Genomic DNA, 12663 nt, shown 5'->3' on the forward strand with positions numbered 1-12663 from the left:
GTCGGCCCAGGAACATCCCGGGGACAATCCGCGCGGAGCCTTGGCCCGAGCCTCAGTCTCTCCCCTCCTCTCATTGGCCGGCGCTCTCAGGGTTTCTCCTGTTCCCTCTTCGCCATTGGTCGGGGGCTTTTTTTTTTTTCCCTCAGTCTTTCTCTTCCTCCCCCCTCCCTCTCCCTCGCCCCTCGGACAGGAGCGCACCGCCTGCCCCCAGCTCCTCGAGAAGGGAGGAATTTAGAAAAAAAGGTTTCCCAGAAGTTTGGATCAGAGGAAGGACGGGAAGACCACGGGAGGAAGAGGGAGAGGGAGGAGAGAAAGGGAGAGGGAGGAGGGAGAGAGAATAAAAAAAAGATGAAGTCCAGTCTGCACAGCCTGTGAGCGCCTGCCCGGGTGGGTGGGAAGCAGGACTCGGGCGCTCATGCAGCGAGCGGGTAGCGCTCGGGGCGCTCGTTCCTAGGGGCTGGGGCAGCCAGGGACGTCGGTCCGAGCCGGCGGCGGAGGGCGCAGGGGGAGGGTGCCGAGGACCCGCAAAGCCGCCGCCTCAGTCTCGGCCGCCTCGCCGCCGCCTCTCCCGGGCCCGGCCCGGCGGGCGCTCGGAGCGTGAGGGCTCGGGCTGCTCCCTGTGTAGCGGGGGCGAGCGGGGTCCGGGGTGCGGGCGGCTAAGATGAGTGAAAGGAGAAGATCTGCAGTCGCCCTGAGCTCGCGAGCACATGCCTTCTCCGTTGAAGCCTTGATCGGCTCAAATAAAAAGCGGAAGCTGCGAGACTGGGAGGAGAAGGGGCTGGACCTGTCCATGGAGGCGCTGAGCCCCGCGGGCCCACTCGGAGACACGGAGGACGCGGCCGCGCACGGCCTGGAGCCTCACCCGGGTGAGTGCGTAGGGCCAGAACACGGGAGGCGGGCGGAGAAGGGACGCCGGGCGGCCAGCGGGCGGGGAGAGTGGCGAAGAGGAAGGCCCTGGCGGTGACGACGTCTTGCTCCAACCCGGGTTTCTTTTTCTTTGCGCAAATGCCTTGAGCCTTCCCCAAATTCGCCGGAACCAATTTGGGGAAACTGGCCTGAGCCTTGCAGTTTCGTCGCCAACTTCAAGCCGGGAGGCCTTCTTGCTCGCATCCCCTTCTCCTTCTGGGAGAAAATGCAGTGTTCACGGTGCCCGCAGCTGCTGGGGCTGCAGGCCCCTGGGGTTAAGAGGGGCGCCGATGCAAGGCAATGGCGGGAGCGGAGAGGAGCTGGGACTCACTTCTGAGAGGTCCGAGGACTGGCACGGAGTTCTCGGTCCGACACCCCTGTGGGAATTGCCCAGTTTGTCCCATTTAGCCTTCAACCTCGGTCCTTTCCCTTTCCACACCAACTTTTCTGGGACTCAAGTTGTGTTTCTCCTAGTGCCCGTGACGAGGGAGCATAATTATATTTGTGCTTCGTTGGCATTTGTGGAAAGAGGAATGGATTTTAGCCCGCTTACCCTGCGCCCTGGGCCACTCTTCAGGGCCCACATCTCTGCGTATTTGTGGGGATCAGTGCAGCAACGTGTCTCGGATCTGTGCGCCTCCTATGCACGTTATATACACACAACACGTAAAACAGCGGGCGGGTGTCTACATCAGTACTTTAACAGAACCCTAGGAAGGGGGGAAAACAACGTTTTGTATTAAGTGCCAAGATTTCAACTGTGCAAAACACAGGGGGAACAGCTGTTGTCGGAAGAATTTTGCCCGCGCGCGCGCGGGCGCGCGAGCGCGCACACACTCAACGCTCGCAGCGGCTTGGTTTAGCGCTTCAGAAAGTTTCCGTACAGGATTTCTAAAACTTTTCTGGAGGTGCTCCTGCTGACCAGCTAGGGCTGGAGAGTAGATTTGGGTCAGAGCGCCGGCAAGTCGGAAGGGAAGGGCTGCCCGCAAAGGGATGGGGCTGGCCGCAGGCCCAGGAGCTTGGGGACCCAGCTTGGGGCCCAGGAGCTTGGGGGCTGGAAAGCTGGCCGACCCAAGGAGAGACAGCTGTCGCTTACATTTTCTCTTTCGGCAGTGACAGTTCAATTTCCATGCTCCTGAGGCTAATAATAACGCGATTAGCGGGTGACCTGCAGAGACAGAGTTTGATGAATTCTCCGTGTTCTTGCGGCCGGTTACGGTATTTGGGTTTCGTGCTGGGGAATTATTTTTATTAGTCGATGAAAAGAAAATTAAAAGGAGATTTATTTCGTCTGCTCAAGCCTTTCGTTGTATTTGGATGCGGGTGCCTGTCCACGCGGACCCCTGTGTGGGCAATCCAGCAAGGAACGCATGGCTAATGTGTGTTTCCCATCTCTGGCCAGACCCTATTTCCTCACCGTACTTATTTGTTGTCAGAATCTCGTTTGGGCCTTCACACAGTTTAGTGGAAGTTTTCTCAGGCCTTATGACAACTCGCGATTGGCGATGTAGTTTATTTTCCCGCTGGTGGAAAAGGCAGAAGTTATCTAACTGAGTATGGCAGACGCCCTGTCCTGTCCACGGGTACTTTTCTCTGGGAGGGGGGTACAGGTCGTAGGGAGCCCGTGTAGGGTCTTATGTTCAAAAGGACCAACATGTGGGATCATAATGAGACTCAACTGGCAGTTTTCTTTCCGCCGTCCTTCTCAGAAAATAATGGGGAGAAAAAAATGAGGATTTGGGACAAGGAGAGACCAGTCCAGGGATGTGAACACGAGAACCTGGCATCCAGAATGCTCTTTCCTGGCTCCCGCGGGATGGGGGTAGGGGGTGAGGACCTAACATAGAACTTTACATAATAGAGAGGTCAGTTGACCAGTTCTCATTACCTTTGTCACTTTTTTTTTTTTTTAAGAAAAAGATGGGCGTTTGGGTTAGAGAAAACGAAATATGTTTGTGGGGCAAAGGTCTGGTAGGAGGAAGAAGCCAGAAGTCAGAAGCACTCGCGGGCCCTCTGCAGAGCCAGGCTGTGTGCAGCTGGGCCGGTCCCGTCGTGGGCCGAGGGGATCTCCAAGTTGGAGCTCCCGTAGTGGCCAAGACTTTCTTTTGAACAGGACGAACAGGATGTAGGATGAAAAAATATCTTTCAGAAAAAGCGTGCTCTGATGTGGAGACTTGGGAGTCAGGAGAGTGGAGCAGAGCTTTGGGCTTTGAGCGGGGTAGTAGAAGGCACGCCGGGGCTTGGAGTTCCCTATAGGCCTTTCTTTTTGTCTTTAGTACAGCGCCCTAACAAATACAAAGGCAGAGCCACATTTAATGGTGTGTGCATGGTGTTCGAGGCGGGAAAGGGGGCGCGGGCGACTCCATTATGCCCAGGGCCAAGTCTCTAGCAGGCCGGGCCTCGCAATTATCATTAAACTTTCTTCTCCCGATTAGGAGAAGAGGGGGCTGGACCCACTGCGTGGCTCGCCGGCCCTAGGCCGAAAAGAAGTCAGGAACAGAAAAAAACCCACAGCGACAAAAAGAATATTGCCAAGGGGCTGGGGAAGGATTAAACAAACACACACATACACAGGCCACCCGCCTTAGAGCAGCCGTATTTATCATTCTCACCATACCCTCCCTGACTGGTACCATCGTTTTCAGCCCTCCCTCAAAATTCCGGGATCCTCAGACAACCGAAGGGTCCGATTTTAATGCTTAAGTTTTTTTCAAAGACGTGGCTTTTTGCTTTTTCACAGCCCGTTTTCCTTTCGACGTCCGGACAGAGCTGGCTTTAGTTGGCGCCGAGCGCCCACAGCCTGGGACACCAACCTGCATAAGCAGGGGGACCAGCCTGGCCTGCTCGCTGTAGGCCCTCACACATCAGAGGACACACAGTATGTATTTCAAAGACTTCCACCGAGCCTGGTGGGCCCAAAAAACCCTGAGGCCCTCCGGGCCTTGGAGAAGGGCCTGTAAGGTACCGTCATTTTTACACCCGGGCCAGCGCTCCAGTCTTTTGGAGAAGCCGCCAGCACTCAGCCTCTGCGGGCTGCGGAGGGTCTCAAAACCGGTCTCTGGCTCTCGGGTCGGCTTGCCCCCGCCTCTCACACAGCAGCAACGGAGGAAACTTTCGAGCCAGGATCGCCGGGAACAGCTGCTCCGGCTGCGGCCTTGGAAGTATATTTCAGGCACGCGGCGGCGCCATCTGCGCTCGGACCGCAGCCCCGGCTCCACCCGGCTTCCCCAGCTCGGGTTTGGGTCTTTCCCGCCCAAACCCACAGCCGAGTGCGGCCGAGGCCCGATCCCCCGCGGAGAAAAATGATTTAAACCTTCTGCGATGGGATTTCCCCCTCCGGAGCCCGCGGGCCTGAGCTTCGCAGCCAAGGCGCTCGGCGGCCTAAGGAGGTGGCGACGCACGCGGGTGGGCACACAAAGCAGGCACACACAATAACGCGAGGGAGATACGCACTCCGCGCACACGTGCACACACGTCAGGCGCTCGCCTTCTCCCAGGCACCCGGCTGCGCAACCCCTAGTGAAATGAGACAAGAAAATTCCTCGCAGTGCCCCAGGCACTTGCTTCCTTCGAGCTAGCGAGACCAACCGGTCACAGGAATTAATCTGCCGGTTTATGGCTTGTTTGCTCAGAGTAGAACTCCAAGATTTTAATCCTGACATCACCCCTCTACCCACTCCCAACCCCCCAATACGGGAACATTAGGGTCAAAACGGAAGAAGTGACTCTTCACTGATGTTTAAGTAATGGAGAAAAGGCGATGAGTTTGAAGCCAGTGGGGAGAACGTACTTGTGCGAGGCAAGCACCAGCCAGGGCACAGGCTGGGGCGTGGACCGCAGTGTATGGGTATGCGGCGCTCTGGGCAAGACGCCAAGGGTCTTTCTCGGGTAGAACTCCGGCTCCTCGGCGGTGCGTGCGTCCCGGCACCGATGCAGGCCTCGAAGTGCCGGGTCTGCGCCCTGCGAATAAGCCAAGTGTAGGACCTGATGAACGTGCCCAAACCTCCCGGTTGCCAGGTCAAAACGGCCTTCCGCGGTGGCTGCCTCTTTGGTCAGTGACCTTGTGTCACGATTCTGAAAGGGAGTGAAGGGGTAGGCAAGATCTGAATTCGTCGTAGGCCGGTTAAGGATGGTGGTTTGCTGGGGCATGACTGCCAAATGCCTTTTTCGCGCTCTGCTCCGACAGTGGCTAAATTAGTGCCTTCTGGATGTATGGGGCTGGGAGAGCGCGCCACAATGTCCCTCGCGCGGTGGGGAGGGTTATGGAGACAGTCTGCGTAAATCTCCGGTCCTGGAGTGGTGGCACGATAGAAGCCACTCGGAAAAAGGAGATAATTCCAACCCATTCTGTCCCATAGATGGAGCAAACTGCTCGAGGGCAGTGGGGAGGACAGGGAATGCGGAAAACCCAGGTGCCCAGAGTTTGGACTGTGTTGGAAGAAATGGAGTGGGCTGTGGTTTGCTCCTCTGCAGGTCGTCCCCATACCCCCCTCCACCTCCCCCGGGGTGTTCAGAAACCCACGTGAAGCGTGTGGAAGGCGCGCGCGCGCGCGGGTGGGACGGGCTGCTCTCGTTTCTTCGCTACTCGGTGCAGGGCTGCCCCTTCGCCCGGCTGGCTTCACAGCCACCTCTACCCCTCGGGGACCGTTCCGAAGAGCACAAGCCTAAAGGGCGGCGAAGGCTTTCCTGGACAGATCAGCTTCCAGCCTCGGTGCGCAGCGATTCTGAATTCGCGTCTTCTACGCCCCACCCAACGCTCTTTCTTATTGAATACTTTATTTGGTTTCAGAGCTAGCCACTTTAGGTTTCCTGATTTTATAGATAAAACTTCCAGAAAGAAAAGTTTACGAGGTGACGTTCATGCAGGAGGAAGGGGGAGTTAAATTTCTTATGGTGGGGCTCGGATTGAAATTATATTGACGCATACCCGCTGCCGTTTTCCTGTGCACCTCCACCCCATTACTTCAAATGGTATCATGAACATCTTTTAATTATTAAAGAAAATTTGTTTAACATATTTAGTTCATATACTCGGCACGTGAGGAGTAAGTGAAGAATGGTATGAAATGCCTAACCTGGGAGCCAATACTAAAATGATTGAGTATTGGTGGTTTGTGTTCCCCCGTTTATTTGTATAATTTCCTTGTGTGGATGAGAGTTTAATGGAAGCAAGTCCCTCATCATTAATCCTTCATATTGGGCCACAAAGAGGGAGGGACAAATACATTTTGGCTCAGAAGACAACTATTTTGTTCGTCTAAGCCTCTCCAAGGGCATTGCTAGTATTAAGAAGTGAAATATTCCAGGTCTGTGACAATCCTTTTCTCTATTGCCAAAATTATAATATTAATAAGATGAGAGCACTTTTTTTTTTGAGATTCTTATTATGGACTCTAGTAGAAGTTTATTTCTCACACCTGGGAGAAAAATGATTACTTCTTAAATATGGGAGTTTCTTCTCTAGGTGACTGTAGATTTAAAAAAAAAAAAAAAGCCAGGCTGAACTGTGCAAATTCCACAGGGATAAAGAGCAGATTGGCATTTCCCTTTCCTTTTTGGAAATGCAGAAATCTGTCCAATGATTATTCTGGGGGTGTAGCTGGTTATTGCTTTCTTACTCCCAAAAGATAAAGTAGTTAAGCATGGGGAGAATATTTAAGTGGTTTTCTAGTTTTAACCTTTTGGGATATTTTTCCACAGCGGAAAGTAGGGAGCTGGTGGAACATGGAATCTTTCCCCCTTCTTTCTCTCATCCCTATGGTTTATTTTTGCTTTGCCTTTTCTGGTTTCTAGTGAGCTTTGAATTTTATATGTGCATGACTGAGATACTCAGGGGTCTGTACTGGGAACAGCAATTAGCAAATTTTGAAATTAAGGTCTGTTTACACTTCTTTGGGCAAGGATAATTATTAGTTAATTTAAGTGAGGCCCTCACTCTAAGTGTCAGGGTGGAAAATGAGACTCAGTAGGGAGGACCGGAGGTGAAATGGGAAGAGGTGGGGAATTAAAGCAACTGGTGACGACAAATCAACATTTATTCCCTGCCATTAATGGCTTCACTTTGAGACAGGGCAGGACGTTTTTTGCTGACTACAAACTGAGGATGAGTTTTTGATACCGGAGGTGAAAATAGGCCTTGTAATCACTACTTTTTATTCTGTACTTTTAAAATCAGCCAATGTCTAGTTCTGCCCTTTATACATAAGTATATACAGGATATTTAAAAAGTATTTACACAAGTGTATGTGTTTTATACACAAATTTATGTGTGAACTTTAAGTTCTGAATGAGACATAGATGAAGTTGCAGAGAAAATAAATTGCTTTTTGTGTGTGTGTGTGTGTGTGTGTGTGTGGAGCCAGTTTAACAAATTGGGAACACCTAAAATCTGGGGGGCGAGAAATTTTGTCATCTCTAGGTATCCTTTGACAATTCAAGAGTATCCCCAGACCTGAAACTTCTAGTTATTGGTGTTTTTATTTAACTCTCAAATTAATTGATGATTTTGACTAAAGCCTAAGAGAAAACAGCAGAAAATGAGACTGTGCAGATGCAATTTAAAAGAAGGAGGAGAGTGGAAATTTTTCTAAATTTGGCTTTTAATTTTGTGAATAATGCCATCTTCATTTTGGATGGACAGAAGCTGCCTTGTATTCTGAAGAGTAATTTCATGTTCTTCCATGAAGAGAGCTAACGGAACAACTAAGAGGAATCTGGATAATAATAATAATAATAGAAATAGTGACAGAAACAGTGTGATTTGGGGGAAATAATTTAAGAAGGTAGGAAATATATTCAACATCTTGTCCCTATTTGTCCTCTTATATTTTCTACAATATAGTTGCTGAGGTTCAAATTAGCTGTTTCCAAATTGCCACACACTTTAGAGGATTACAGCAAACAAAACACCAACCCCTAATTGTGGACTGCAGAACTAATCTCCTAATATAGCCTTCGTTTAAAAACCAAAATGCTACAGATAACAGTAGGGTTCCCTTTACAAGGATCACTGGAGGTCATTACACACCTAGACGGATCCTTAGAGTTTTAACGCCTAGTTCTCCACCGGGTGAACTGAAATTCTGACCCCGAACACCCCCTACCTTTCCTTTACTGTCCCACAGCCCAGAACGTGATGTCAAAGCCCCAGACAAAGGCTCGGAGTGCAGTTCGCCCCCCTGTATTTCCCCTCCCTCCTCACTTCCCCTCACCCCGACCTGGTCCCCTCTTCCAACCTCCTACACACACGTTAGCAGCTCAGTTTTTCACCCCCTTAAAAAAATTTCATATGACGTTTCACCGAGGAAGGCATTGGGATTGCATCTCTTTTCGTGAAAGCATCCCTGGGAAACCAGGGCCGCTCGGGTGACCTTCACTAGTCGGCGCATTGGGCCGCTCGGGTCTCGGCCGCCTCACCGGGCGGGAGCGGCGGCCGGGCCTCGGGGAGCGCGGCCCGCGTTCCTGCTCCGGCGCTCGGGGCTCCGCCTGGCCGATCCGCAGGGCCGCGTGGGCCCGGGGTTAGCGCGGGGCCTTTGAAACCAGTGCCAGCATCCTGAGGGATGGTGGGTGCTTTTCTCAGCTCTGTTTACATCCTGGAGAAATGCGGGGACTATGGGGCTAATCAGGAAGGCTTTGGTGAAAGATTGCCGTCCCCCCTCCCACAAAAAAAAAATCAGGGGAATAAAACCCCAAACCAACCTCAAATCAGACAGCACCCAAGGATCTTACACCTCGCGCCCTGAGGGGAGTTTGAGCTTTTGCTTTTATCAGACTGAACAAATTTTTGAGGAATCAGACTCACTTCAAACATTAGCAATTAGAAACCAAGAATCCCTCGGCTTGTAGGATTTTTAATCTCTAACCATTTCCAAATGGGTAATTCTAGGGTCAGTCAATATCACAGGCAGTCCATTAAAAAGGAAGGTCATTTTGTCGGTTCGAGACACACATGATCCCCGAGTGTGTAGGGCTCATAACCGCAGATATGTCCCCCTCCCAGAAACCCGGCATTGCCCACCGAGACAAAGGGGCAGCAGACAATTGTTCTTTGCGTTGTTATTGGAGATTTAAAACAATGAAGTAATTCTTTTCTTAAAAAAAAAAACAAAGAAACCGCCCATCTTTACCAAGCAGATTGAGCAGAAGCCGGCCAGACGGCTTCCCTTCAAGAGCTCGGCGTTAGCTGAGAGGGAAGTCCCGCCTCGAGGCATCCTGGCTCCAAAGCATCAATCACACCAGGCCCCAAGGGCCCAGAATTTTAACCTAGGGGTTAGGTGACTTGGGTGGTTCAGGCCTTATGTTTTTGCTTCTGAAAAATAAATACTTGCTTTTCACAGTGGGGAGAGGCAAGCACTTGGGCCAATAAATGATTGTGAACGCAGCAATGCTTTCCCTGGATATGACAAATCTTCCTTAATTCAGAAGTCTAATACTTTGATTTCTTTATTTGTCTGCAGCAAAGCTGGGGAGGGGCTAGGTGTATATATATCTATATACCTATGTGCTATATAGGAAAAAAAGGGCTTAGAAAATTAATCGTATATGCAAGCTTGCAGAGGAATACTGAATTGTAAAACGTTTCAGAAGCCTTAATTGCTTATGTGGATATCTATGAGTCTTCACTATACTACAAAGCTTTCAACACAGGCCCTCGTATTCTAGATTATATCCATGTATTAAAGTAGGAAGAGGGCTATACTCGCTTAAATTAGACCTAGATTCTACTGCTAGTTTTGTCATTAATGTTGGAATCAGGGATATTTGTTTTGAAGGAGGACATATAAATGTTGAAAAAAATGTTTTAAAGTTGTTTTATAGTAACTGATGAGGCCTTAGTTCCTGGCTTGTGAGATGCAAGAGAGGCTTAAATAACACCTGAAGCCCATTAGCTATAAGATTCTGTGATCTTGTTATCGTAAAAAAAAATTTTTTTTTTCTCCTGATGCACTGTGGCTATCACTTGACTCATCCCTTACTTTGTTTGAATGAGGGAAGTTTTACTGCAGTTGTAGAAAGTAACAGTAATAGCAACACAAGGCCAAAAAAAAAAAAAGATTTTTACAGCTAGAATTAAGAGCTTCCATAAAGCTCTTGAAAAGTTTTTAGATTAATATCACATGTTCAGAAGTCCTGGATCAGTGATTTCTAGTCTTTTGTGTCTGATGTAATCTATTGTTTGTGTGAATGCCCAGGACCCTCTAAAAGAGTTCTATGGCATTAGTGAATTTAAAGGAAATATAAGTTATTTATGCTTTGAACATTTTTTTGTGCCATTCTCAGAAATAGCTGGAAAAACTCTATGGATTTGAAAAATGAAGAATGAGAAAAACTTCATCACTGGTAAACTGAATTGGTGGACCGCCCTTCCCACCTGCCTCCGTCCCCCCCAAATCAGTTGCCCCTCATTTCTATTTGAGCCTAATGGAAAGCACTAGTAACTATTTTCCATGTCCAGTCTGCTAAGCCGAGATCTTGATCTGGCAGAGTTGTGAGAATGCTAAAAGGATGACTTAGTAACAGGCAAAACGCTTGTCAACAAGATAGATCAGAAGACAGCTTAGCGTTCAAGACCTCTCTATTCATAGCTGCTGAACTTGAGGGCAGGGTCAGACAAAAAACTGGGCCCAGGACACACCTAAGAGGGTTTCTCATGTTTCTGTCTTGTGGGACCTTATTTCCTTACAGACTGGTACAGCTGGGCTTCAAACCCCAGTGACAGTTCCCCACCCTCAGTTGACTCCCCATTCTCTGCAGCCCCAGCCCCTGTGCAGACCTCTGTCATCATGGAGCTTGTAGATTTACTGGTCATCCTCTCCCACTACTGCCCTATAAACTGCTGTGGGGCAGGGATGTTGTCTTCATTGCTTTTGTATCTCTAGAGCCTGACACAAGTGGCTGACACAGAGGAAATACTTAGTAAATGATAAAAGTATAATGATAATGATAACACAACAAGAACAATGACAACAAATTTATTGAACACTATGTACCTGCCACTGTGCTAAGTTTTATATATATACATAGATTCCAAATGTAATATGTAACAATTATATATATACTCCAGATAATAATATATAACAATTGTATATATATGTATGATTTTCCAGAACACTCTAATGAGATAATTACTCCTATTATCATTACTATTTGTTACAATGAATGGATTGTAGAATGGTTAAAAACTCAGGTTTCTGGGGTTAAACAGCTCGTGTCTGAGCCCTGCTTCCAACACTTGCTAGTTGTATGACCTTGGGCAAGTTACTTAATCTCTGTCAACCCCAGTTTCTGCATTGGTAATAATAAATGTATTCATCAACAGGTGTTTGTGAGGATTAAATGAGATAGCGCGTGTTGAAGCAACAAAGGATTTAGCACGGTGCCTGTTATTCCTATCAATTGAATTGACAGTGATTACTTACCTTAGTGACCGGTTTAAATAAGAAATTGTTGCAAATCGTAATCTATTGTAGCCACCGCCCCTCTGCCCCAGTTTTTTGCTTTAAATGGCATGTTTGGGACTTGGAGTGGGATCCGTACTTGGTGTATAGCGTGTGGCTGGAAACAGAGTACAGGCTTTGAAGCAGGCATGGCTTAATCAAATCAAATTAAACTTTGAAAGCTGTTGCTATTTAGGGTCCCACTGAGGCAAAAAGCCAGCACCTGAGTGAGCACTGAAGGGAGGCGGAGAGGGCTTCCAAGGGTGGGGGTCAGCCTCCTGGCATACAGTAGGAAGAGGGGGTGGGCAGAGGGTGGGGCTGCGGAGCCTCAGCTTTACAAGCTTTTCAGGAACTCAGCTCTGGCAGCAGACAGAGGGGCCTTTCTGGATGCAGGAAAGTGGAATAACATGAGCGTGTTTCTCTTTGGTTAGTTTTTGGAGCCTAGAAATCCCCCCAAATTCAGGTTTTATCGTGTAGGAAATAAAGAACATTCATTTTCCTAAGGCTTTGTTTGTAAAGCCTGTATTCTGACGGACCCCCCAGGATTCTGGGCAAAATGAGCCAGTTGCACCGATTAGCTGAGGCTGCAGTGAAGGACTTTTAGGTGCCCTTGGTTGAGTTCAAAGAAACGGAGGTGGAGGGGAAGGGACTAAATGAACGGAAAACCTATAACCAAGCTGACTGTTCGGGAAGAAGACACTGGGAAGTCTTTTTCCAGGGAAACAGCAGAAGCTCCAGCCATTCTGTTAGAACTCACATCTGGCTGCACAGTTTTGCACCGTTTTCTTCCTTCCAGAAAACGGAAGGCTGGATTTGATCATTTACTTTTTTTTTTTTTAAATAGTCACACCCCAGACTTTGTTTATATTGATTCTCCACCACAGAGGGAGAAGGTGCATTCCCAGGGAAGAGGAACAGAGAAAGGATCTCTCCCAAGCCCTCCCTCCTTCAAGGAGCCCAGGGCCCTTCACCAGTAGCACTCAGGTCCTGCCTGGCCATTCAGAGGAGGGAGCTGCTTTGTCCTGGCTGGAAGGCAGGTCTCAGTCTTCAAAATAGACTCTCTGCTCCACATTTTATCAGATGTTTCCATACTTCCAATCTTACAAGCATCATATTATCTCAGTGTCCCCACAGCTGCTAACCATAAGAGCTTTCATGGCTAGAGGGTACCAGGCACTGTGCTGATGGTCTTACATTCTTTCATTGTATGCACCCAATAGTCCTTCAAGGGAGGTAATTGTTTCCCCATTTACACATGAGGATATTGAGACTCAAATAACTTGCCCACAGACACACAACTCCAGTTCACTTTAGCTGGTGT

General features: G+C 49.0%; 1 protein-coding gene across 1 annotated transcript in view; it reads left to right on the top strand.

Moving 5' to 3' along the window:
* The first annotated feature begins 281 nt into the window (after positions 1-281).
* TBX15 (T-box transcription factor 15) overlaps positions 282-12663 on the top strand; it is a 107116-nt gene continuing 94734 nt past the window's right edge. Inside the window, exon 1 of the mRNA XM_022583830.3 lies at positions 282-866. Coding sequence (XP_022439538.1) covers positions 662-866 — 205 coding nt within the window. The 5' untranslated portion in view covers positions 282-661. The remainder of the gene's footprint in view (positions 867-12663) is intronic.

The sequence above is a fragment of the Delphinapterus leucas genome, chromosome 1 (assembly GCF_059928025.1).
Source record: "Delphinapterus leucas isolate spDelLeu-1000000601 "Yukka" chromosome 1, BTC_Dleu_Yukka2, whole genome shotgun sequence".
Lineage (NCBI taxonomy): Eukaryota > Metazoa > Chordata > Mammalia > Artiodactyla > Monodontidae > Delphinapterus > Delphinapterus leucas.